At 34.9% G+C, this 27,641-nt stretch overlaps 1 protein-coding gene across 1 annotated transcript in view; it reads right to left on the bottom strand.

Annotated features, from left to right (window-relative positions):
- Nucleotides 1–27,641, bottom strand: part of LOC113515213 (tetratricopeptide repeat protein 28) — an 81,154-nt gene that overhangs the window by 4,038 nt on the left and 49,475 nt on the right. Inside the window, exons 7-37 of the mRNA XM_052895995.1 lie at nt 26,559–26,784; nt 19,424–19,669; nt 18,641–18,804; nt 18,344–18,419; nt 18,125–18,238; nt 17,613–17,832; nt 16,620–16,839; nt 15,379–15,652; nt 14,534–14,632; nt 14,087–14,203; nt 13,227–13,349; nt 12,638–12,843; nt 11,874–12,053; nt 11,227–11,371; nt 10,578–10,680; nt 10,022–10,158; nt 9,298–9,475; nt 8,653–8,779; nt 8,164–8,321; nt 7,721–7,819; nt 7,312–7,439; nt 6,666–6,781; nt 6,401–6,528; nt 5,736–5,978; nt 4,849–5,009; nt 3,686–3,793; nt 3,079–3,160; nt 2,895–2,992; nt 1,943–2,178; nt 1,133–1,297; nt 583–738 (exon numbers count right to left, since the gene is read on the bottom strand). Coding sequence (XP_052751955.1) covers nt 583–738; nt 1,133–1,297; nt 1,943–2,178; nt 2,895–2,992; nt 3,079–3,160; nt 3,686–3,793; nt 4,849–5,009; nt 5,736–5,978; nt 6,401–6,528; nt 6,666–6,781; nt 7,312–7,439; nt 7,721–7,819; nt 8,164–8,321; nt 8,653–8,779; nt 9,298–9,475; nt 10,022–10,158; nt 10,578–10,680; nt 11,227–11,371; nt 11,874–12,053; nt 12,638–12,843; nt 13,227–13,349; nt 14,087–14,203; nt 14,534–14,632; nt 15,379–15,652; nt 16,620–16,839; nt 17,613–17,832; nt 18,125–18,238; nt 18,344–18,419; nt 18,641–18,804; nt 19,424–19,669; nt 26,559–26,784 — 4,833 coding nt within the window. The remainder of the gene's footprint in view (nt 1–582; nt 739–1,132; nt 1,298–1,942; nt 2,179–2,894; nt 2,993–3,078; nt 3,161–3,685; nt 3,794–4,848; nt 5,010–5,735; nt 5,979–6,400; nt 6,529–6,665; nt 6,782–7,311; nt 7,440–7,720; nt 7,820–8,163; nt 8,322–8,652; nt 8,780–9,297; nt 9,476–10,021; nt 10,159–10,577; nt 10,681–11,226; nt 11,372–11,873; nt 12,054–12,637; nt 12,844–13,226; nt 13,350–14,086; nt 14,204–14,533; nt 14,633–15,378; nt 15,653–16,619; nt 16,840–17,612; nt 17,833–18,124; nt 18,239–18,343; nt 18,420–18,640; nt 18,805–19,423; nt 19,670–26,558; nt 26,785–27,641) is intronic.

Genomic DNA, 27,641 nt, shown 5'->3' with positions numbered 1-27,641 from the left:
ATTAATTGCTAATCAGTCTGCCTAGTGTGGCAACAGTTATCTTAATAAAAAATAAATAAAACCCTCAAGGGAGAGGCTTACTTAGCAGTAGAGAGTTTTATATGAGATTGATATGATAATGATATGATGAGTGTAAATATTGTTATATTGAATAACAGTACCTTACTATAGAGTTGGGGGGAAAGGGATGTAATGGAGACTTAGAATTCCATTGTTAGCAATATACCCAACCAGGTCGACCTCCTCGCGGTTCCCCCTGGAGACTATCATGGTTAATTCCTGATGAATTCATCATGATGGGCTAACTGGCCTGTTTTCATTCTCATCAATCACCCTTCACTGGTGCTCCGCTAGCGCTGTATCCCGTTAGCGCAGGCGGGGTTACCATTCTATTTTCACCCATAAAAATAAACTACAGAGTTAGGACAAATTTGATCGGATTAAAGTAAGTACTGCTCTATACTCAGTGTAAATAGAGTATTAATTTGAATAGAGTAACAAATACTCTTTATTAGGATGAGTTTGAACTGAACAGGTAGCATACATTTTAATGTAAGCAGAATAATTTATTTACAATCTGACCTGAATCCAACGCTCATGAGTAGTTCTTTCCAGCCCGTGGCGTTATTTGCTTTGTTCTCTATACTCTTCTGGGTCGTGTACATTGCATTTTTCTGTCCTCTTACGATCCTCTGCAGTGATTTCTCTACTAAATGTAGGCACACGCGTAGAGCGTCACTGCAATTAAATAATAAACAAGTATTCAGTTGGGCGTAATGATGGATGTGTAGTAAAGAAATGGGAGTCATTTTAGTTTATTGAATCAATGATATTCTAGGGTTTTGTCTTGAGGTTCTGGGCTTAGAATGGTCGTTATCTATTCTCACATGAATCCCATTGCTAGCAATATACTCAACCAGGTCGATCTCCTAGTGGTTCCTCCTGGAAACTATCATAGTTAATTCCTGATGAATTCATCATGATGGGCTAACTGGCCTGTTTTCATTCTCGTCGATCACCCTTCACTGGTGCTACGCCAGCGTATTTTGTTCGCGCAGGCGGGGTTACCATTCCATTTTCACCCGTAAAAAAAAACTTTATTGTCGTGTAAAGAGTAATGCGCGATACAGACCGGCACTTGTCGGGCGCGGCGAGCAGCTCGCAGAGCGCCTGCCCCATGAGCGCGACCTTGTTGCTGAGGCGCACGTTGGCGCCCAGCAGCAGCAGCCCCGACCAGTGCGCCGGGTGCGCGAAGTGCTTCGTGTGCCGCACCGTCTGCATCGCGTCGCCCAGCGCCCTGCAATTGGTTTCACAATTTAGTGACTAAATCTTATTAACTGGCGCCTTTAAAGGAGGTGGGGGGCTATTGTCATTTGTACAAAAGTCGATTGCTTGGATACCTTTGTCCCATTTGTGTTTCTACCGTAAAGTAGTTGTGTTTGCATGGCTATGTTTCGGTTTGAAGGGTGGGATATGGCGTGAATTTACAGGGTACAGAGGAATAACAGCTGAGTCCTCAGGAATGGCAACGCATGGGGGTATCATGGCGAAACAGTATACTCTGTTATCTCCATGGTGCTGCTCATGTCTATAGGCGACGCTTACCACTTTCTATCAGGTGGGTCGTCAGCTTGTTTGCCATTCTTAGTTGTATAAAAAAAATTGTCTAGTGTCATTTATAAAATCAAAACATTCAATGTCGGTAGCATCCGGTGCGTAGGAAGCCGACCGCACGAATGAGCTGCGTGGGTACCTATCTCATAGATCTGCGCCGCATAGCCCGCTGCCACGTCCCGTAGCCGGCGGTATCGCAAACAAGGGATTGAAATACAGAACAAAATCCGTAATATCTTTGGAATGGAATGTCCGATTTCATTAATTCAAAGAGTAATCTGTTAAATTTTTAATCTTAATTATTATTATTAAATTAAATGCCACTAACTTGGCAAGCCTGCTGCCCTGTAAGAGTGCAGAGTACAGCGCTCGGTACAGTATCTTGGTGGCTGTGTCTTGAGGGGCGGGCCACAAAGTGAGTAGCACCGCATGAGCGCCCGCTGCCAGCAGCGCGCGGCACAACTGCGACACACCCGCCCCCGCTTCCGCGCCACACACTACACTCGTCTCCTCGTCCTCGCTCGATTGCAACGCACCGCTCGACGGGGCGCAAGATATCACCACCTCGTGGAAACAAACGGGTTTATTTTATATATACATTTTTTATACTAAGTTTATATATTAATGGAAACTATGTAATTACTAAAAATTACGGTCTTTAACCAGTACGTGTTGTCAGTGATGACTTATGGAATCGAAACATGATCCTGCACGATTGCCCATATGCAAAAGCTTCAAATTACTCAACGGGCTATGGAGAGGATATCGGATTTATGATTATAATATCGAAATAACGATATCCGCAAAAGAACCAAAGTAACAGATATAGTCCGAAGGATAAGCAAACTGAAGTGGTAATGGGCTGGTCACATAGCTCGAAGAACCGACAACCAATGGGGAAGAAAGGTTCTTGAGTGGCGACTCCATATGGGAAAACGCAGTGTAGGATGTCCCCGCCACTAGATGAAGTGACGACCTCAAATGCAGTACAGGGAGTCAGCGGATGCGGGTTATTTAGGACCATTCCTTCTGGCAGTCTATAGAGAAGGTTTATATTTAGCAGTGGGCAGATAATGGCTGAAATAATGATGTAATTACTACTTAGTTAAAGCAAACGAGCTTTTACTTTAGTCTTATTCTGGTAGGGCATGTAAGCACTTTAAAATATATGGAAAAAGTGGTTTATGTGTCATAAATAAGAGGGTTTTAAGGATAAAATAATTCGGATACGGACTTAATGGCGGATAGTTAAAACAATTTAAGGTACAATTAATACTTACAAGTCTAGCGGTAAGCTTCAAACTCATGATTTCGGATGCAGTTAGCATGTACTCTGAAGAAGGCGGCAACTCTTCATTACTGGCTGATAATTCTGCGTCTATTGATTAAGAAGACATTAATGAAATGGGTATTTAAATACATATATACTACAATATAAAGAGTATCAAGTATTAAAATACATACTTTCATCCTCATGTTCAATGGATGTGTCAGCGACGCTGTTCCCAACGCTTGTGTTTAAAAGGCGTTTCGCTTGCGAATCAACCTGAGTGGAAAAAGATCACGTAAAATTAAATAATACAAGGCAGAGTTACTTTATGTATCACTAAAGTAACTAAATTATGATCATTGACTATAACACTAGATAACGTAGTTATGAAATTATTGACTATTAATAGAATAGAATAGAATAAATGTTTATTATGAGCTGTAGGTTATAATTTTTTGTAAGATGTTATTAACGTCTTAAAGGAAAACATAGCCTACCCATATATCGGGCATACAATACTATTATTATCATAGAATTGACGTTATAATAAACGTAAGAGTTGAATATATATGAGCAACATTCTGTTAAACTACCTGTATAGTGACACTGGGAGAGTCACTTTGAATTCAGTTGCTGTCTCTCGGACTTGATAATAGGTTTTCTATTATCGGAGAATTTGACAAAAATTTAAACTGTCATACTTTTTTTTTAATTTAGTTTAAAATTTAGTTTAAGACCAAATATAATAGTGCTCTCTACATTAAATCTAAAGTAATAAATTTTATATAGGTATGCGCATACCACTTCACCAGGACTAAGTACGATCGCGGGCGTCTTCCAGCAGATGTGAGTGGCGAAATGTACGCACTCAGCTTGCGGCAACTGAGCGAGGACAGCCTCTTTCGACGCCTAAAAGAAATAAGTAGGTTAGCAAAATACATTTAAAGTGTAAGAGCAATACGTAATTGGGCATTTTAGATACCTTTTGATTAATATACTAAATGTTTACATGGCTGTATTTTGGTTTGAAGAGTGAAATATAGCAGTGACGTCATAGGGTTAAAAATTCTCTGGAATGACGATATGAGGGATTCCATAAGCATCATAGTATAATATAAAGGTACTGTACGTATCTATAGGTGATGGTTATCACCAAATATGACCTTAGCTTATCTGGTGTCCTTGAATAAAGTGTTGAGAGTGCTTCCGATGACAAAAATAGGTCACCTGGTGTGCTAAGTGTTAGTTTATCTTGGGAGAACAGTTCTGCTATTTAGTAAAAGTGTCAATGTCGAATTTGATTAATTGTTTACTGTTGCGTGGCTCCTATGACTCCGCAGCGGCACCCAAGAACATGAAGGTCGAACCTTCATGTTCTTGGGTACCGCTCGTACGTGCTCTCTCCTAAGTCTGATCATTCGTATCTGTTTGTATAGGGTATAATGTGTGGCATGTAGTGTGTGGTGTGTAACACGTGGTGTGTAGTGTGCGGTGTGTAGCTTTTTATTTTCTAACTGTAATTGTTGTTGGCCGCAGATGGCCTTTACAACTTCACCGAACGCGTGTAAGCAGGGGCGAGTGCAGATGGCACTCCAAGCTCGCGAGAGGGGAGCGACAGAGGTGTCAGCTCTTTCTAATGGACTGCGGCGTACGCCCGAGGGCGCCTAAGTGGTTCGAACCTCGGCTCGGGCCGCCACACTTCGGCCCACGTCAAGGGATGGTGGGTCGGTGGATCGAACGGGGGAACAAGGAGACGGCGCACTTTCAAGCGTGTGACGAATGTTCCGCAAACGCGAACCGGGTGAAATACGCGGTGTGTAGCACATAGTCTGTGACATATATACTATGCTGTGGGTGGCGTGTAGTGTGCGGTGTGGTGTTGTGTGTGGCGTGTAGTGTGTAGTGTCTAGTCGTGTACTATCTGATCGCGTGGCGTGTGTCGCATGTGGCGTGTGCGTGCGCACCTGGTAGTCGGTGAGCGGCGTGACGCGCAGCATGTCCGCGACGAGCTCGGCCTCCTTGAGCTGCGCGGCGGCCGGCGGCCAGCGCGCGCCGCCCACGCGCGCCCCGCCCACCACCAGGCACCGCATGCCCGTCTCCGCGCCACCGCTCTCGCCACCCTCACCTGTGAACACCAGATCAGATTTATTTGCATGTGCTTCCCTATGAAAACCATCGTGGTTTCTAGCGAATTTATTATGGTAGGACAACTGGTGTTATCATTTTATGTATTTTACACAAATACATGAAATGATAACACCAGTTGGCCTATTTATTAATTTTTGTTTTTCTGTGGGAGAAAACCAGACGATCGACAACTTTCGATCATGCTGGAATTTTGCACGCAACTTAGGTTCTGAACACTCCCGATATGGATATTAAATGGAAGGATAAGTAAAATAACACAATGCTTTATTTGTTATATTAATGTAAATATTCTTTTATGTCACATACTGAATAAAATCTAAATTATCACCACCAATTTATATAAATAAATCTAAACATTTTTTCAAAGAAACAGGTTGAAAAAATACAATGTTGAATCACCCATACTAACTTGACTGTTAAATCCACAGTACATGAACTAAGTGATCATTATAACATAATTTGTGTATTTTTTTATACAATTTAGAATGGCAAATACGCTAACGGCCCACCTGATGGAAAGTGGTAACCGTCACCTATAGACATGAACAGTGCCATGGACATAACAGAGTATACTGTTTTGACCATGATACCCCCCATGCGTTGCCATTCCTGAGTACACAGGTATTAATCCTCCGTACCCTGTTATCTATTTAGTAGTGTAGTAATATGGGTTGTAGTGCGTCAAAAGTCCAGTAGCACATACCGTGTTCGTGATGCGGGCGCGCGCGCAGATGTCGCTGGTGGCGGTGATGTCGCAGCGCGGGCGCAGCCAGCAGCGCGTACCGCTCGCACAGCGGCTCGTCCGCGCCGCCCGCGCCCCCGCCACCGCCCCCTACCCCGCCGCCGCTAACACCCCGCAGTGCGCCCCACGGACACGCGTACAGCGCGCCCTCTATCACGAGCACTAGCTCGCGCCGACCGCCGCACCCGCGCCGACCGTGTGACGCTGCAAGGACAACGAATTAATTACTTACAGGAGTTATCACATGTACATCATCTTTTCAGCCGTTCATTGTCCACAGTTTCATATAAGCCACAGACTGCCATAAGCAATGGCAATAGTTTGAGTAGTTAGATACTGTGAACGTTAATTAATTGTTTGCAGTATTAAAATAAATAAGTTTTTTCTTACTTACATTTTTTTTGGAGAATGATTATAATATGTATATTTTGTTACAGTTAGTATGTAACAGAAGAAGGGGGGGGGGGATTGTTACAGCGTACAACGTTAGTACAGGTGGGGCTGTAATTCCTTTATTGTACATTAAAAAAATATGCTATAAAATATAATATTTCAATATATTAAACTTATGTCCGTACAATAACCAGATAATAACATTGCAATTTAGTAAAGAATGTTTTTATTACCATGATTGTTGTTGCAAGAAGTTGGTAACAAATCTTCGAAAGGAGCTATCAACATTTGATACAGAGAGGTGAGGCACGGCGGGCCCTGCCATGACGGTTGCTTCTTGCGAGGCCCGTGCACACTGGATCTGGCAATTTTAATTATTTTTTTTTTATTTTGATAAAGAAAAATGGCAAATTAAATAATTACAAAATCAATAACACGGGAGTATTAATAATTATCAAAATCGAAATGATGGAAATAATATAATGTAAGTCTTAATACCTGGTAGAACCTTGGAGGCTGGCGACAGAACCAGCAACAGACCCACCGACGGAGCCTACGCTGAACAATGAACTCAGAGAGTAGTTTGATGAGTTCAGTAGGTGGTTACGAGTCACCTGTTCACACAAAAATTAAATTTCTTTATTGTTATATATTTTTTTATTTTTAGAATGATATACAAACTGACGATCCATCTGATGGAAAGCAGTGACCGTGGCTGCCTATAGATATAAATAGCATCATGGACGTCAAAGAATGCACTGTAATACTTGTACTGCCCTTCGAGTGTTACCGTTTTTTATATATTGGAAATTACAATTAAGGCCACCTGATGCAAAATAGTTACCATCGTCTATAGATATGAACTTGCACTACATAAAATGTACATTATAAAATACAGTAGGGCCCATGGTAACTCGGACATATAATTCCTGAGGAGCAAGGTATTGTATTATAATATAGTGCATATTCATTAATTTTATTGTCATATTCTTTAAGTCACAGTCAGATAATCTTAGTTGCTTAGAAGCAAAAACACGTGTGGGATTGAGGAATTCACGCAGACTTTTGTACAATGTAATGTGACGCTATTATTGATACTACACAATATGTAGCAAATAAAACATTATCTTATAAGAATACTAACCATTCTTGCAAGTCCGGTAGAGGGCCTCTCCTCGGGGTCCCACTGATCGTCTTCACTTCTGCGCTCAGCCGCCGTCTTCAGCCAATTCGACCATTCGCTTATACACCGCTCCAGCTTGCCTAAACCACCTATTTTAAAATTATTGTAAAGTTTTAGATTAAAATAAATCGGCATGCATTTTATATATTAGGTAATAGATGGATTTGATTACTAGAAAAAGATTTGTTTATATTTTCATGAGAATAGCTTGTTAAATTTGTCGCAGTTGTGTGATGAAGCGTTCGTGCGTTCTGAATATGTTTCTTTGAATTCATGAATTAAAAGTAAAAATTTTAAATGCAACTCGAAAAATAATAACTTAGCATTGAATTTTGAAATAAAATTTTACTATAAGTTTTGGGAATCTTACCGTTGTTGGGTTGAAGATCATCAGGACTGATGTCCGGTAAACTGTTATCGCTATCTTCTGCTTCTTCAAATAAGGATACTTGGTGGAATCGGAGTATGCCTGGAAATAAAGATATATATTTTTGAGGGCTTAATGCTACTGACATTCTCTATCAATCAACTTTTGGGAAGTGCAAAGATTTTTGAAGGTGATTAGAAATATTATATCCACTAGGTAGCACAGTGACCGAAAAATAACCCAAATAAATTTACTTATTTGGTTCTCACGAAGATTTTTGTCCTTTTTTGGAATGTATATTGTAGCCTATATTACAATGGCGATAGTGGAGTAATAAAGATTAGATTTATGGCTCAATTCGGTCTATATGTCATTTAGTCCTTGCTTGGTAACGCAAAGCAGTACGTACTATTCACGCAAGTTCTCAACATGAGAGATATATTCACCTTTATGTGGCTGAAGAAGCCAAGCATACAGCCTGCCCGCTGCAAGACTGTAGTACAGTACTGGCGCCTTCTGCCTATTCACCACCTCTAGTACTTGCTCAACCGTAGATGGACTCCATGGTTCGGTGCGTTCTTTGTTCGTTTCTTCTGATGAACTTCTGTTACGAATAAAATGTAACGTTAAGAGCAGAAAAAGTGATCTGAGTGAGAAGAACTGGCATGAGACGAATTGTGGAAGTGGTTGAAAAAAGAACTGTAGTATAAGAATAAATTAAGACATTTTTTATTATAATAGAAATGAATAACAGTTGCGAACGCGCGCTTCTGGATCTTCTTATATTAACTTGCATGCAAAATTCGTTGAATGCCCCTAGTGCAAAATACTTATGGAGTGTAAAACAGGTTCAAAACTTGCTTAGTGAAGAATTTTAAAGTAACTCCACTTTAACTAAACAGTCAAACTAATTAAACGTTATATAGGCGTGTCACCTCTGTGCCGCGTGGAGTTCCAGATAAGCCTGGTTGAGGGCTCCAGAATGTTTTTCGGCGACGGAATCGAAGCCGCGACAGCGACCGCGCTCCGCCACCACTAGCGCCTCGGGGTGACGACCCAGCTCTGTAAGTGTCAATTTCAACAGTCAGATTTTTGATGCATTGTATACACGTATAGGATTATATAATGTGATGGATTTCGACCTTGCTTATGTAATTCACTATGTTTGATAACTCATAAACAATATCATGCAGTTATATTTAAATGCCATATGAGTTCTTTTACGATATCCTTTTACGATATCTGTAGGAAGTTTTTTCGTAGATATTAATTTGTGAGATATGTATAACCTATATTGTGGTAACCGATTACGATTTGAAAAATTGTAATGACAGGTATTCTTAGAAGGTTGTAGTAGTTGTCTCTCCACTTTTTTAGGGGGAAAGTGACGCATACGAGTAGAATACAGATGTAAAGGTTTTAAAGTCCAAAATGGAAGTGTTTATGTGTGTGTACGTATGAATGTTAAATATGTGACCATGTAATATTATGTTTCTTATAAGTTGATATTAAGGTAAGAAATAGTAATTACCAGTATTAAATAATATATAATTAACAGTAAGTAACAGGTTAGTGCATACCAACAAGAACTCGTTGCAACGCGTGCTGCGAGGATGTGTACAGAGCTGCGATTTTCCTGTCTCGGTGTTTCTCAGCACTCGATTCCAGTACCGTGAGAGCTGCTTGTAGCTGTTCCTTGGCCTCCTCGAGTTCGCCTGATGCCCACAGTGCGAAACCAAGTCTATGACGAACTCTCGCCTGTTGTTATCGAAGATTATATTTAAAATTATATAGATATTTATATTTAAATATGTTATATTGTACATATATTTAGAGTTAAGAGGGTTTTAAAATTGCATAATAATCTATGAAAGCTATATAAAAAGTGATATCATTGTTGGTATACATTGCAAGAAAATTTTCTATGTATTTTTCTATTCTTCTGCTATGTATTACCGGTTTTATGGATTTTAGTCAAGAGTCGATCACAAATCAGAGAGACTGTATATTGATCTTCATATTGTGAAAATTCCCGCCAAATTCTTTTGAAAAAAGTATTTTTCAAGCAAAGAATTCTAATGTTTATGAACTTACAATGAATGTTCCATATACAAAGTTTATAGAAAATAAGTAGGTAACCGCTATAATAAGTAGCCAGTATCAAATATTATACATAAATGCTCCTATTTTGCGCTTTTATTTTTTCTTTAATAATTCTAATCCTGCTTTTTTTTATTTTCTTTTGCCTAGACAATGTTTTTTTTACGTTTAGGTTGATATGCTATAACAATAATGCGAACCGACCTCTTCATCGGCATCGGCGAGACCCTCGGTGGCAGCGAGCGCCTGCCGCAAGTAGGAGACGGCGCTGCCGCACGCGCCCATCGCCAGGTGCGCCCGTCCCAAGTCTGCCAGCGCCTGCGCCCGTCCACGGCTATCACCTGACACACGAATACCGCATCCGTTCATAATTTGTTTAGATTAAGGCCTTCGTAGACGTTGAACATTTTGTCCGTTGCTAAAATCGATCCATCATTTGTACAGGTCATTTCCTTAACGGTCCACTATTGGAAATGAGTCTACTAAAGGGCATAGTATTTAAACTACTATATAGTTTATTTTAGGTTTTCCATTATTATTATTATTAGCTATTAATATACAGAGGGTAATTAAAGTTGTTAGCATTTTTGACAGAGCTTTGTAATAGTGAAACTGAACATTTTCCCAAAGAAACGTATGTACAAATATGACAAAAAATTGAATTTTTATTACTACTATAAAAATTAAGGCGTTATTAGTACTTTACTATATATGGAATAATACAGAGAGCGATCGAAATTTAAAGTGGGTGTTAAATTACCTGCAGCGGTAGCGTGTCGCAGCCTGGACTCGTGCCAGCGAGCCGCTTCAGCGTGAGCGCCCATCGACGCGTGAGCTGCACCTAGTCCACCGCTTGCACGCGCCTGTAATCATAGTTCATTTTTTTACAACTTGGATTGGCAAGCAAGCTGACGACTTACCTGATAGAAAGTGATAACCGTTATCGAATATCGAATAACATGTATAGCACCAAGGATACCACATAATAATCTGTGGGGTCCATGTACTTAGAACATTCAAAATCAAAGTATTGTTTATGTACCCAATTATTTCAATGTTATAGCTACATAAATCTAAGATTTGATCATAACTGCACATTAGCTGGTGTTGCACGGTTCGTCATTGAAGTTCAGAATTTCCATATAACGGCAATTTGAAAACGGAATTTCCATATATTGACAATTTGGAGACAGAGAAAATGCTTAATATAATTCTCAAAGTATATCAACTGAACTAGGAATGGGTTGATTTCGAGATAGCTGGAGATAGTTTGATAGGTACTGAAAGCAGAACAATGCTCACGGCGGATGGCATTGGGAGAGGTCTATCTTCATTAGTTTATAAGGTACAAATTGAGATGATAATAAAGTATACAAGTGTGTGTTTAAATGATGATGTATTATTATTACCTGCAAATGTGCGAGACCAAGTCTATGAGCAAGTTCAAGTTCAGCGCGGTGATGTCGGACGGCAGCCGCGTGGTCTCCACGCGCGTGTTGCGCAGCACCAAGAGAGTGGCATGCTTCCGCTTCCATTATCTGGTTGTTCAGCTCCCTGCAGATATAGTAGGTATACATGACGTCTGATATTGAAGCACGAGAAGTTACGGTAATTAAAAAACAACATTTTTAAGGAAGACAGATTCAAAATCTTCTAGATAACTTGGACTTGGACAATATATTTCTCAGTTTTTCTAAATTAAAATTAATGTAGTGTATAACAATTAGCTTAGGAAGTGAAAGAGTAACATTCCCATATCGGGGGAAAAGGGATTGTCAGTAATGAGGTTAAACAGCCATTGTTAGCAATATACTTTATTAGGTTGACCTCCCCACGGTTCCTACTGGAAACCAACGTAGTTAATTCTTGTTGAATTCTTCAGGATGGGTCAACTGATCTGATTTCATCCTCACCTACCATCATTCACTTATCACCCAAAAAAAGACATCGTTCTTTAGTCAGCTCGTAATCATATCTGGTTTTATCTATTCGAAATATCAATCAACAACATCATCAATGAATCATGCAACGACAAAGTCTTAGTTTAATTTCTTACTTGGCAATATTCTTCTGATGTTCGAGACAGGAAACTGCCTGGTCAAGATTGTTGAGCGCGATGTGCAGAGCGCCCAGTTCGCCGTACGCCTGCGCCTTCGCTTCTGGGACTCCGAGCTCGTGGGATACGACTAGTCGCTTCTCCAGACATACTAGCGCTTGCTGAAGGTTACCGATGGACCTTTGTGGAAAGTGAAATAAGGTAAGTGTTATAAAAATGATAGCGTTCTTCTGTAATCAGAGATGTATAAAAAAATATTTGGCGCTTTTAGCACCTTTGAAAATTTAGATCTAGAGGTTTATCTGCATTAGAAAATTATTTGAATAGATATTACATCTATGATTCCAATTATTTCCAATGAGTTAATTGAGAATATAGATTTTTTAATTGTCTTGGTTCTATATTTAGTGCATTTTGACTCTAATCTTATTATTCTAGCTGATTTATAACAATACATTGTATAATATGTTGTTATAACTGAAAATTATTAGAACGAGAATGGAATAATTCTATGTTAAAATGCACATATTTTTATAATAACTTATTAATATACATACATATAATTAATATACATATCCTAAGGTTGCCTAGGGATCGCTTTTGCGATAAGGTCGTCCATTGTTTGTATCTATAATAAGATTACTATTGTAATCTCTTGGAGGAAACAATAAAGAGTAACTATCTATATATTTAGCTATTACTACGAGGTATGGGCATCTTCTAATAAAATAAGCTTATATCTAGTGGTTAAAAAATATACTAACTTGTGACTAAGTCCAAGACCACGGTATGCTCTTTCTTGTTCTCTAGCATTGTCGAGTTTAAGTGCAGCAGCCAGGTGTTGCTCGTGGTACTTGGCTGCTTCCTCAGGGTCGCCGAGTGCATCGTAACAGTCGCCCAGCGAACCGAGCGCTCGAGCTTTTTCTAGTTGACACGTGGGACTATTTACACGTTCCAGTATTGCTAGTTGCTATAAAATAATAATATTAATAATTGTTTAAAAAATTGCCATGAAAATCTATCTGATACTTCGGAGACTTTTTTTCGTGAATACCTATAATAAAGAGTAAGTAGACATATAAGTTGGACTTATATTTTTTCTTTTTACATACAATAACGGCAATTGTCTGGTACTCAAACTATGATATTCCATGTTATGAGGAATAAGGGAACGAATAATGTGGGGGCATAGTGCAGAATACCTAGACCTATATTAAAAAAAAAAAAGTTAGTTTACTAAATTGGTCTGACTAAGAATTGAACCCGGGATCTTATGTATACAAAGCAACGTTCTGTAAAGGAGAGTTCATGTTCAAAAGTGAATAATTAACAGTTGAAATGGTAATTGCTTACCTGTTCTAAGTAACCTATGGCGTCTTCATAATGCCCCATGTTGAGTTTAGCAATACCTAAATTGCCATACGCCTGCGCTTCTAATACGCAGTCTTGTAATTCTTGAGCTCTTTCTAATTGTTCCTGTTGAAAGAGAAATTTTATTTTAAATTTTAGATTAGTATATTTATGAGATTTTATTTATACTGAAAACTAACTACGTAATTTAATCTTATTGAAATTATAGTGGGTCATGTTGAATTAACGGTGTTTACCATAACGTAGTTAACTGTTTAAATGTAAATAATTTAATTTCGTTTCATTACAATTATTTTTATGACAACAATTTTACAATAATTTGTTTGACGAATTTGGTGGTGCATCGATTTAAGACATTTTAATGTTAGTGGTATCGATTTCGACATAATACAAACATTTTTATTCTGGATGTTTACCACGTATAACATATACCTATGTAGTAACAAATAAACTGTCGTAGTAGTACTCATAGTACAAACTCTATTTAGTTTAGGAATAGATGACGTTGAGAATATGTTTTACTTAACTAGTTTTAGATCGGATTTTCCCGTGCAACCCGCTACACCCCCTTAACGTACTTATTAACGAATTAAGTTTTCGTTTGATGGAGGAATATAGTCGAATGTACAAGATGTATTAAGTATGGTAGGATGATATTCATTATCGAATGATAGGAAAAATATAACAGTTACGATAGACAAAAGAAATTCATTTGAAAACGAAAGTTTGATCTTTGAAAAGGTCGATTGAATAATTGATCGCAAACATGCTTCTATCGTATCTAAATACATGAATGAAGCTGATACAAATAATATACATTTAATATTATTTATAATACATACCCTGTAACATCTGGCCGCATGTGAGTAATGCCCTAAGGCCATATGGACAGCGCCGAGGTGAGAGTGTGCTCTCGCCTCACCTGCCGCGTCTCCTGCCTCTTGTCGGAGAGTCAGTTCCTATAAAATATATTTAACATTAATTTTAAAAGGTACCAACATTTTTATAGTCTTCTCATTCAATACACATCGTTGAAGGTATATGATGTAGAATTTCTTATATGTGGAGAGGTGAAATTTATTTAAATTTAAATACTAAATTTTACATTAAAAGACGATTAAGTTTATATGGATCCATATTTTTTTTTAAATTACACGGCAGTATAAAATTCCCAACAATAGAAATAACAAGAAATAAAAAAAAATATTCTAATGCAATGCGGTAAATTTTAGAATTATTATTATTAGTATAAAATAATATAAATTATAGCATGTATGAATAAAACTGACCTGTGTATGATGACCCAAAGCAGCATCAAGTCTTCTTTGGAGTCTCCTAGCTAGACCTAAGGCACCACATGCGGCTGCTTCTAAAGATCTGTCTCGGGCCTATAATATTAATAATATTTTTTTATTTATGTACTAACATAAAAAAAATCCAAAAATACAGATTACAATTGAAACTATTAATTTTATTATTAGCATTCTTTAAAAGGAATATACGACTCACAAAAAATAAAAAAACAAGTTATTTATTATACAAAAATGTACCCACAATAAATTATCTAATACAATAACGCAATTGCCAATATACAAATTTAAAGACATTTGTTTTAACAACATCCTTTTTAGAACGTGACTGGATCCCTAAATGCTAATATTAAATGGTGACATTTTTTTTTATTGTAATCTGTTTTACTAATTTTTAGTGTAAATATTATATAATTTATTAAAAAAAAATTACTTCTCTTTGAAGAGACGATAGTATATTATTTTGTATTATCAATTACTAATACAATATTGGGATAATTAATTTTACTTATAAAATTAATTATCCCAATATTGTAACTTGACATTGTATGGCATTTAATTTTAAAAATTGTAATATAAATATTGAGTTGCTATTTTATAACGAAAATTGTTACTCGTACATTGGATAGTAAAGGAATATGAAATATGTTGTTAGTGAAAGTAATTTTAGAAAAAAACATGGGTTGAAAAATAACAAAAAACACGTGAACCTTCCGTGTTGTTGGTAGATTTTTTGTTGTCTTTCGAGTCATGTTTCTTTACGAAAAACAATTTCACTTGTAACTTCAAAATTAATTAGTATTTTAATCAAAGCAAAACCAAACCTGTCTAGCAAAGCCGAGCTGTCGCTGGTACATTTTGACGGCCTCTTCGACATCTCCCATTTTGATCAGGACGTCACCTATATTCCCTAATGCTCTAAATTTCCCTTGCAAGTGTTGCGTCATATGTGCTATGGCGAGGAAGTACTTTTGGCATTCTAGCGCCGTTTCAAGGTTCCCTAACGCGAGATGTGCAAGTCCAAGGTTACAGTACGCTCTACCCATGTTCATCTTGTCTTGAAGATCTTTGGCCAGAGACAGGTCTTGGTCATAATACCTGTGGAAGATTACATTTTATTATATCCATTGGAGATGTAATTGAGTTATTTTATAAGTACTGAGAATAGTAGGTAAATAAGTCTACTTGATAGAAAGTAGTGGCTTATAAATATAAAGAAGACCATCACCAGACCAGAGGGAGACTTTGTAAAAAAGTCGATTGCTTGAGTACCTCTGTCCCATTCGTGTTTCAACCGTGAAGCAGTTTTGTTTGCGTGGCTGTGTTTCGGTTTGAAGGGTGGGATATGGCGTGAACTTACAGGGTACAGAGGAATAACACCTGAGTCCTCAGGAATGGCAACGCATGGGGGGTATCAAAGGGCGAAACAGTATATTCTGTTATGTCTATGGTACTGTTCATGTTTATAGGCGACGATTACCATTTTACATCAGGTGGCCCGTCAGCTTGTTTGCCATTCATAGTTATATAAAAAAAAAATGTATGTACAATAAAGATTTTACAATACAATACATTGGGAGGAAAGGGATTGTTAGCAATGGAGTTTGACAGCCCCATTGCTAGCAATATGCCTTATTAGGTCGACCTCCACGTGGTTCCTCCTGGAAACCATCGTGAACAATTCTTGTTGAATTCGTCACGATGGGCTAACTGACCTACTTCATCCTCACCTATCATCCTTCACTGGTGCCTCGCCTGTGTATACCGATAGCGCGGGTGGGGTTACCATTACCATTATCATCCATTAAAAAAAATACAATACATTACAGTGCCGTTTATGGAACTTTCCTTATCGTGTTAATCGTAAGAACTAAGGTTAAGTTAAAGACAAATTTAAACATAGTATAAATAATAATGTCCCTACATATAACAAAAAAAAAATTACTGACGTCAAATATTAAGACGGCTCTTTTAATTTATTGGATAGATAGTGTTCTTCCCTATTTATTTATTACAAAATGAAGAAAGTTCAATTATGTAATTGGTATTGAAACTTTGATCTTACCTAACAGCCTCTCTATAATTGCCCAAACAATAATGAGCATATCCTAAGAAATGGCACGCCTTAGCTTCCGCAGTAACATCGCCTAGCTCTTGTGACAACATTAAGTGTTGCTCGTAGTAAGGCACGGCCTGAGCGAACTCCCCGCGTGAAGACAAACAATTTCCGAGGTTCAATAAGGCACAAGCTTCACCTGCTGCGTCTTTTAGTTCTCGGGCAATACCTGCAATATTAGATCCAATTATACATAGCATTATGAAATAAACAATCTGGTCAGGTGCGAGTTAACCTTATACGCTGAGGGTTTCGTACTTAAATATATAAATATGACATAAAATGAATTTTATTGCATTTCTCATCAGAAAAAAATTACGTAGTATAAAAATAAATAAAGATCAGTTTTAATATGTACAAATGAAGCTCTTTCATATTAAACATCGCATGGATTGATAGGTCAATTTTGAAATTTTGAGTACTCATTTCGGGCTCTCAAGCAAAACAATAAAATTTAAAATAAAATTTTTAATTAATTCTATAGCAGTATGTGCATGCCAATGATATGTAAAATAATTCCTAATTTAAAATCGACAATATTAGTAATTGCTGAGATATAACGCTGTCACAGACGGATGGTCGGACAAAGTCGCACCATAGGATTCGTACGTATGTTTTTGGTAGAGAAATCTAAAAAGAACTTTTAAAGAAAAATTAGGTTTATAAAATGTTACACCGACTAGAATTAGACGAGAAAGGAAAATTCGTAATGTTGTAAGGTTGAATGATAGGTGACTATATTAGGGGATATTTATGGGAGAAGTGATTAGAGGTGGGTTAGAAGCGGTAACTTAATGCATGTATGAATATAGAGAAATTTCTAGAAATATATCTGGATAGGAGAAGAAAATGGTATGTTTTGATATTTGTCTACACCAAAAGTTAAAAAGCAAGTGTTTACTAAATTTATTTTAATATAAATAAATAAGGATTTGAACTAACCCAAATGCGCTCTATAATGGAACAACGCCATATCATGAGCTCCCAACGCTTGATAGGCAACAGCCAAATTTCCGTGAGTAGACGCTTCCGAACTTCTGTCATGCACTTCTTTAGATATTGTCAGTTCCTGCTTGTGGTATTTGATTGCTTGCTCGTAAAATCCTGCTGCGGAATATGCGTTCCCAATATTGCCATAAGCGCGACCCATGCCAGCTTTATCCTAGAATAATATGAGCGTATTAAAAATAATATATTTAGATGTATAAAGTTGTAAGAATAGGTTAGAAAATATCGATACGGCACTGGTAAATATAAAAATAGTTCGAATTCATAATTTTTGGAGTGTCATGATAAGTTAAAGAAGTAAACTATTATTTCACAATACCTCTTTATGTATGTACTATTATGTATTATTTAACATAAAAATCTATTAGTTAATACAGTTCACCTTTTTTGTCATCTATAGTTATAAGTAATGTAATTAAAGACAGTTATTCGTGAGTAATGCTTACCTGTAATTGCCTGGCTATAGAAAGATGAGCTTGATGCAACTTAAGTGCAGCATCATGTTCACCAAGTAATTGATACACGATGCCCAGATTTGAACAAGCCCTACCTTCTCCAACCTGAAATATGCAAATTTAAATTATAGTTAGCGAGGTTCCGTTGCCTATATATTAAAAAGATAAATATAGATAATAATATGGCATAATTCAATTAATATATATAACCTTATCTCTCGCCGCCAAAGCGACGTCGAGCTGTCGTTCGTGCCACTTCTTTGCTTGCGCGTAGTCACCGGCGCACCTGTTCGCAGAGATCGCATGTTACTTTGTATGATATGTAGGTATTCTATAATAGTCATTCGTGCAAAGAAATCTCTGATTATTTTATGTTAATAAGTATACAGAGTGAAATAAAAATAATCACAGGCATCTTTTTAAACCTGTCGTCGTAAAATATGAATTTTAGAAATATTTAAAATATCGCAATTATTTCTGTATTGTTCTTTAAGTAAGAAAGCTTACCTGGCTGCGTGTCCTAGTCCAGCGTAAGCTCTAGCTTCGATCGCTCTGTCTCCCAAACTTTGAGCAATCCTCAACACATTCTCATGGTAAGCTATTGCTTGAGAAAAATTTCGTCGATAGTGATATGAGGAACCAAGGTTTGAGTAAGCTCTTGCTTCTTCTACCTATGGACATATACAATTTTTTTATAATAAAAATAAGTGACATACTGTCACACCAACCGCTTGGTCCTCAAGCTAGAAAATCTGTGTTATGAGGAACAGGTAACGAACGCCAGGATCCAGGACCCAGAAAACCCATAATTCGAGTCAATTTAGCAAAGTATGTTTACTAATTCAAATATTATTTTAGACTAGCGACCTGGCCAGGATTCGTACGGGTAGATAAAAATAATATTATGAAATCAGTCATTAACAGTTCACTGCTATCTATGTAGGTCTTCCTTTTAAGGGGGATAATACAGATACATATATAGACTCCATGTAGATAGTATAGGAATTTTTAATATTTTCAAAATAAAATATAGCTCATGTTACTCGATGATAATGAAGACTTTTACAAGTTTTTTTTTCATTTCTGTCAAATATTTGTATGACTTTTACAAGTTATTTTTTTTTAACTTCTGTTAAATATTTGTATTTACCATTACAAATAAAAATAAAAAAATAAAATTTTCCTATTTATAATATTAGCAAATATAATATTTTTAAGATTAGATTTTATAGTTAGAATATTTTCTTATATAATAATAACACAAAAGTAAAAAAAAAAAACAAACATTACCTGATCTCCTAACCTTCTTGCAAGTCTTAAATGTTGTGTGTGACAGTCGACAGCCGAGTCGAATTCTCCCATTGCCAAATACACAGCACCGACGTTCCCTATCTCCCTGGCCTCCTGTAATCTGTCGCCCATCTGTTTGACGAGTTGGACACATTGCTTATGGCTCGCCAATGCGTTAGGATAATCACCTATAGCTGTGTACACGTGCCCTAATGATGTTAATGCCGCCGCTGCCGCTTGTGTGTCCTGTATGGAAAAAATATTATGTCAAGTTAGTACAAGTATATTGTTAAGTTTTGAATTTTTTGTAGACAATTTATATCTATTTTTATTAGTATGTATACTTAAAATTATGTTAGTACTTAATTACTAGTAATAACGTAGTCTTCTGGGCAAGTGTTATTTTAAGCATCAAAATACTATACTAGATAGTCATAAATATACGTCTACATAAATTGTGAATATATAATATCTGCATACCTACTATATATCTACTATACACCTTAAGTAAAGCAAAATTTCTGTATCTCAATTAAATTACCATCAGTAAGTTATATGGGCTTACTTTATAACAAAGCTAGCAATAAAACAATTGAATAAAAACAGCTTAGAATGCATTGTATCCTTTTCACCAAGGAAGTGAAGGAGAGAAGAAAAAATGTTCGAGGACGGACCGCCAATGGGGCTTTGTCTCAACTAAAGGATGTCACACTAATTTATCGATGAAAAATTTAATGTTTCGACTTGATATAAAATTTTAATAATACATACCTTTACAGCTTATACAGTACGTAAATTAGTTGTAATTAAGAATAATTTATAGATGGATTCGACAGTCTATTTTGTTTTTTTCCTTTTCTTTCTAGCTAAACTAATTCCTTTTTACATATATGGCGTATTACTGGCCTTCATATTTTTCTACTTATTTTCAATCACAAAATAAATAAATAAAGTCTTAACATGCTATAATGTAGGTTGCCTTTTGCGCTTTAATAGTAGGGAATTTAGATAAATAAAATGTAGACCAATTTGGGGACGAGCAGTAGCTATAAAAAAATAAAAATACAATATATAAATAAATAAAGATTCTTATATTTACTTTATTCAGGTAAATAAAAAAAATTGTCTATAGAGCATTTTATAAATTAATATGAATGGAAATCTCATATCTTCAAGTTTGACTCTAAAATATCCCTCTATGGGACAAGTCCACCATTGTAAATTAAATATTTTAATGTGTCCAATGTAAATTATGTAGAATAAAGATTTTGCAGTATAATACAATACAAGAAAATCTTTTTACTTAAATATTTACAGGTATATAATCAAGGAAAGACATTTGTAACTATTTTAAAAATTTAGAAAATAATAAAACATAAAATATATTTGGGAAAGTATTGATATCGATAGTTTAATAGTGCGATACTCGAATCATCGAGTAAGGATGGACGCGCTGCGCCAATCTAGCTAATTAAGTATGTGCAACTCGATACGATAACGTAGTGATTTACATACTCACTCGTTCGTTCTCCAATACGTATCGTGCAAAAGCTTAGATATATTTTGTGTACAGAACTTCGTACATGCCACATAGATGCGGTATGTGAATACATATTTTATAAATTGAGATATTTTAACATTTTATCTATTCTTCTCATTTTGTGCTCCAAAATTATATGCGGCTATTATCCATTAGAATGATTTATAAAAAAGGACAACTCGCGATTACGCACGTTCAGAACCCGGTATCTATGAGTACTATTTACTTTATTATTACCATGAATAAAAAAAAAAATTTAGGTCTTAGAGGATATTTGGAAATTTATAAAATCATATGCTTATAAATTGACGGTCGACATCATATAGTGTGGGCATTAAGTTTAATAAGCCATTTGTCAACGAAATGTGGATGTCCATACTTATATAAAGACCTAAGGATGTACTTTTCACTGTATAATATCATGTAGTTACAGTGAAAATTGCTTTAATTGCACAAATACTTATATGTAAATGATACAATTCGAGTAGGACGTAGTTCTGTCATATTGCGAATGTTGAGAATCTCGTACAGTCACAGAGACAGCACCTGCCTAGATGAGCGGACAGTTACTCTAGACATTCGCTAATGAAGCTTGCCTAGGATACCTCACATGTTACTGTCAAATTATTCTCGGCTGAACGCGTATTTGAATCCGCCCGAGCGAAGGCAAGCAAGATCAGCGATTTGCTTTATATTATCTGTAATTTATATTCCCAGTTTATATCGGATTTACAAATGTATGAAATTGTTAGTTATGTAAGTAGAGATTTATAAGATTGTAATAGAATCGTGTAATAACTTTTTATATAATAAGTATTGCATATGTACTAATCGGTTATATTTTTGTATGACATTTATAATTATTTCAACTTGTGAAATAATAATCTGATGAGCATCTTTTTTTCTATTAATAAGACTTTTTTTATAGAAATATATAAGTTAAAAACAATTACAAACAAGTTAGAGATTCTAAAGAAACATAAATTGAAAAGTTTTTTTTCCTTTTCGGGACATTTCTATAGGAAAAATGTTCAGAATGACTGGCACAATACTGCTTTAAAAGAATATCATTGACAATAATTTCACCCTATTATATACAATATCTACATAAAATTTAGCACTGTCTAATAAAATTTTATGGCATTTTTCGATTATTTTAGATGAGGTATTAAGGTAAAGGGCATGACGATAAAATGAATTACACACAATCGTCGTTATGTCTTCGTGCGTATTATTGTGTATCGTGTCGAGTAGGCTTAATTTTTTAGCGAACATTCTCAAAGGGCCCCAGATTACTCGTAAACAAATTCCAACGTTGCGAACATTTCGCGGTTATTTTAAATCAGCGGCTGTTTTTTGTTGGAGGCTGTTCGGCTGGAACGCATAAAGTAAATATTTTTTACGACTATTTGTTACTGGGATTGTTTTGCAGGTCGGTCTCGTGATTACTCGTTTTAAATTACATATAGGTATGTTTCTATAAACATACTGTATATTAGGTAAATGTATATGCATTAATAACACAGATATTATTTAAATAGATGTGACAGCTATATGTAATTTTTGTAAATTTTTGGTCCTAAATATACAGACATAAGAAACCTAGTTTGATTCTGGCTATGAATAGAAAAAATCTAAAAGTCGAAAAAGGAAAGTGAATTGCGTTAAGTCTGCAGTTTTTGTTTGCAGTAAATTAAGGAAAACAGTAGGTTCAATAGTATACGACAAATGATTCGCATGATAGTTGGTGATTTTTCCGTATTACCTAATTATACTTTTATAATCACTACTCAGCTATTTACATTTATAATACGTACGGAAACATCAACTCATTTCATACTTAACCGATATTACATTAATGGAAATAGCTCAGGAAACGACAGAATTTAATTTCATTTTTGCTAATGTAGCAAATTATCATTTAGCTGGTAATTACGATAAAAGTCTACGCAATGTTTATGTATTTACCGCAAATTGTCATTACTAAGTGCGCGGGTGCACCGGCGACGATCAAAGGCCTCTATAAAAAGCGAACTTTATTATTCACAATGTTTCTTTAAACGTAATGCATACCGTACTACGATATCATCGCTTGTTCACAACGCAGCGTCGGTGTAGGTAGGTTATGTTATTTTATTTTCTTATGCATACGTAACATAGTGGAATCTTGTAATTGTCTATGGAAAGAAGTATCATAGATATGGATATCTTAATGTTGAACTTATTTTTGACATATCTACTGTCTTTATGTCCTAGTATTCGACCTGCAACTATCTTTAACACATGATTCAATCTGGTCTTTATGTGAATAAATTTATAAATATAAAATTATTCGATTTATATACCTTAAGAGAGAACAGAGTATAAAGAAATTTATTTTATAATATATATAAGGCACTCATAAGATATAGTTAAAATAATTTAAGACAATTAAAAGTTGTATTACGTAATAAATGATTATTTAGTAACTAAATGCTAAATTAAATACGAGTGGAACTAAGGATAGGCGTGAAGGTATGTATGAGTTTACAGTTAAGGAATATAAATGTTATAAAATCATAAAGTAATTCGAAATTTGTAGAGAGATTTCATAGTAGCGTTGTTCTTCTCATAACACTTAGTAATATAACTTAGTAATATGTTTACGAGTGACTCCCCGTACAAATTTACATCTATGCTAATGAATGTTTCGCTTTTGCATGACCAAGTATGCATATATGCAACAAAACTTGGTGAGCAGTGACTTGAAACGATAACGAACGATTTCAATTAGGATTTGATTGTATACGAAAATAATTTTTGAACAATAAATAATAAATAACAATTGTAATTTGTATACAGCCCGGCTGTTGGAATATCTTCCTCTTTAAAGCTTGAATTGAAATGTATAGGCAGTGCTTTATGTCTAGGTAGCAGTGCTAATTAGTAATACAATATACTTATAATCTATTTATATTTGCCATACTTTCTAATATTATAAATGTGTAAGTGAGTTTATTAGTTTATCACCCATTGGAAACATCAAAGCCATAATTTATTTATTTATTTATTTAAAGGAACACCAACAGCATATTGCATTATAACACATATAACAAACATTAAATACAATTTAATATTAATGCCTATTAAAGGTATTCACATCATAATATCTATGTATGTATTTTAGGTATTATCTATCAAATAGCTAGTACTTTTATTTAGTGTTATGTATTAGTATATAACACATTTACCCAATCCATACCTAATAATAAGGAGATGTAAAATATTTTATTTTTTAATTTGGACCCAATTTCCTTTTTTACGAGATATAGTGAGACACCCTACCCCCTAATGTAAGATTTACATTTGATATATTTTTAAGTATTATTTTATTTGTTTATATCAGCGAAATAATAGGAAAATAAAAAGTTAACATGAAATTTTTATAAACCCTATGGATTTGATTTATTTTTGAATTAGTTAAAAGTTGTGTATTGTTGATTAAATTTTTTAAATAAAAAATGACAATCTCATATGTAAGGACATTGGAACGACAATAATATAATTATGAATATTATTATTATATACAAACGTGTCGATTTGAAACTTTTAAGTCAGCAATAATTACAAACAACAACTACGGGAAACCGTGCAAAATTATTTTTATAGCTACAGTCAAGTGTGAAGCTGCGAACATTGGTTCCATTATTTATAAAAGAAAAAATCAAAAGAGTAAACTCTTTTGATTTTTTCTTTACTACTGCATAATATATAAATATCCATTGTGCCTTTACTCACTATAGCAATGAGTTGCCAACAACTTGTCTTAAATTTTGCATGTGTTTTTGTAGTTGTAAAACATTAATACTAATAAATACATTGTACTTTTTTTAATTTACGTAAATAATTTAAGATTTACTTCAGTCTTGATTAAATTATATAATTTCCTACACAATCCTTTTTGTAACAAACGGAAATTAGATTTTTAAAAAACAATTAATAACAGTTTCAATGATTACACGTGATTAAATATAGAATTCAAAGAAATGCAGATAAATTGAGAACATGTTTTATAGTTTATTTAAGTTTTCAAAAACTTTCCAGTCATAATCCTTTTAAATCGAATAATAGTTCATTTTGATGCGGTTTAATCGAATTGTACAGAAGTATACAAAAATTAATCATGTTCTTGTATTTGCATTTGCAGGGTTGAATTAAAATAAATAACATAGAACTGAAAAACTCATTAAAAATAATCAAACGCGACGGAAATTTCAAAGGATTACTCCAAAATGAATAAACGAAACAAACCAATACCTATAACTTAACTCTATTACATGCGTCAAATAAAGCTTATAATTTTCTAGATGTCTGAAGCTCATTTCTATAATCAGAGTGTCTTAGACTCTTGCCGAGAATAAAATAATAAGGGACTCGCACAGTGATGAGGCAAGATACAAAATCGCTCTTAAACCGCAAGATAAAGTACCCATTAAAAAAACAAAATGGGTTCCGTAGAGAATGAATTATAATAAATAAAAAAATTCAATCCAATGTAATAATTGTTAAAAAAATAAGAACTTTATATGATGTTGAACTTTTTTAATGTTACCTGTCAGCCGTATTAAATCGTAAAAGGTTATTAAAATTATACTAAATTAAATATACTTAATTCGTATTGCTAAATTATTTATAAGGCTTCTGAAATAACGGAAAAAGAGCAAGTTGTAATTAAATATATTGGACACTTATTTGTAACCATAATAAAAGCAAAAAATTTCAAAAGAAAGTCAGATTTAAGTTATAATAGTTATGGTGCTGTGAATTAGAAATATGACTACCAAAGACAATCAGATATTTTGTTATATCTAAGTATATAGCTTAGGAGTTTTAAAAATCTTATTGAGAATTCTGCCTTGTGATCTTTTGTAACCTTTTACAACAATATGTGGGAGTGCAAACAATACGGTAGTTATAAGTACGAGTATGTCTAGGTGACCGACATTTTATGTGACTTAAGTTAAAGGAAACAATACGCAACAAGACCACAAGACACAAGATAACAAGACAAGTAATGTATTATTTCTCAATATTGTAATAATTTTCGTTTTCATCAAATGTTCGTCATTTATAAAGAATATATGTAGAGCATTTATAGCAAGTTTTATACATGATTTGATATTATAAAAAAATATTTTTGCCACGACAATCATTTCCACTATAATGCATATCGCGATACGAAAATGGCGCAATACATGTTTGTGACGTGATTCAAGTGGAAAAAGGGGAGGGATACTTTATTAGGAAAATTGCCAAATTTGAAATACGGAGATCATATTTTAACAATAATTTTTGTAATTAGGGTAAGTATTTCCGTAATCGTCCTGTTAGTTTGTTGCTATATTGCCACGCGATTTGTTTAGTACGAATTCATCTAAATTCTCTTTAATATAGGTTTCGAAAAATATATAATGGGAAATAATGAATTCATCGTGTTTGGCAATTCTAGCAATCTGTTTTTGAGGCATTTTTCTCAGAGATATCTGTTTATAATTAGAAATGCTATTATGTATTATGATTTTTTCAAATCCTATGTCATTATTATGATGTTCTTACCTTGCATTTCATAGCGAGGACAAGTTGATACCGATGTGCCGTGAGGGCGTCTTTATAAGAGCCCTGGCTGAAGTAAGCCGCTCCAAGGTTCCCGTGGGCGCGACATTCTCCAGCCGTGTCGCCTAATGACTTGGCCACTGCTAGGTCTTGTTGCATGTAGTTTATGGCAGCGTCGAGTTGACTCAGCGCCCAGTGAGCTGATGATAATGCGCTGAACACTGACCCCCTACGAAGAGATAGCTGCTTTAGATGTTTACACTTTTAATTATATTCAATATACTTCACTTTTCTATTTTGAAAGTATAAAAATACAAATGTGAAAGTATTGTAAATATTCTGATATTTATATTTATTAAACTATAATTTTGATGTTACAATTAGGCGCTTGGTTTTTTTTTTGTAAATGAAAATAATGAAAGTAATCATAAAATGTGCCAGGAAGTCGAAATATAATTTAGAAGTTAGACACGTGAAAATCTAATAGATTTAGGCTCGTGGTTCAAAACAAAATTATTTATGTTTATAGCCTTTTAGAGACTTTAAAGAGGTGAAATAGGGAGTGAAAGATTGTATGTGGAGTTTTGTTATATTTAAAGCTAGAAGTACGACTTCTTCCTTTCGGAGTTCTGACATTTAAAGATTAGAAATAATTAAAATATTTTTCAGTGTTTTTAGAAATTTCAAATATACAAATACCACACGCGACATGTGTATTTGTAATTTAAATAATAAGTATGATCGTCCATTACTTGTAGACTTTAGTGACGTTTTACGTATACGGAACTGTTACTTTTCTCAGGGGATTTGCAACATTCCCTACTGTGAGAGATGACATTACTCGTCATGTTCTCTAGGCAACATATAATTATAATGCATAAAGAAATTAATCCTGCTAATACTATCCTACTATCATATTAATATTACAAATATAGATAACTTTGTAAAGATGTTTGTAATAAACAAACAGTCTTTCGAATTTGAATAAAATATGGAACGTAAAAATCTAGATAAAAACATAGGCTACTTTTTGTGTTAATTTATTTGGGCACAATCGTTACAATAGTTCTATTTTAATATATTGTA

Source organism: Galleria mellonella, unplaced genomic scaffold, assembly GCF_026898425.1.
Source record: "Galleria mellonella isolate WM207_F2 unplaced genomic scaffold, CSIRO_AGI_GalMel_v1 utg312, whole genome shotgun sequence".
Taxonomy (NCBI): domain Eukaryota; kingdom Metazoa; phylum Arthropoda; class Insecta; order Lepidoptera; family Pyralidae; genus Galleria; species Galleria mellonella.
Note: the sequence above shows the minus strand (reverse complement) of the source record. Positions and strands in the feature narration are given on the sequence as shown.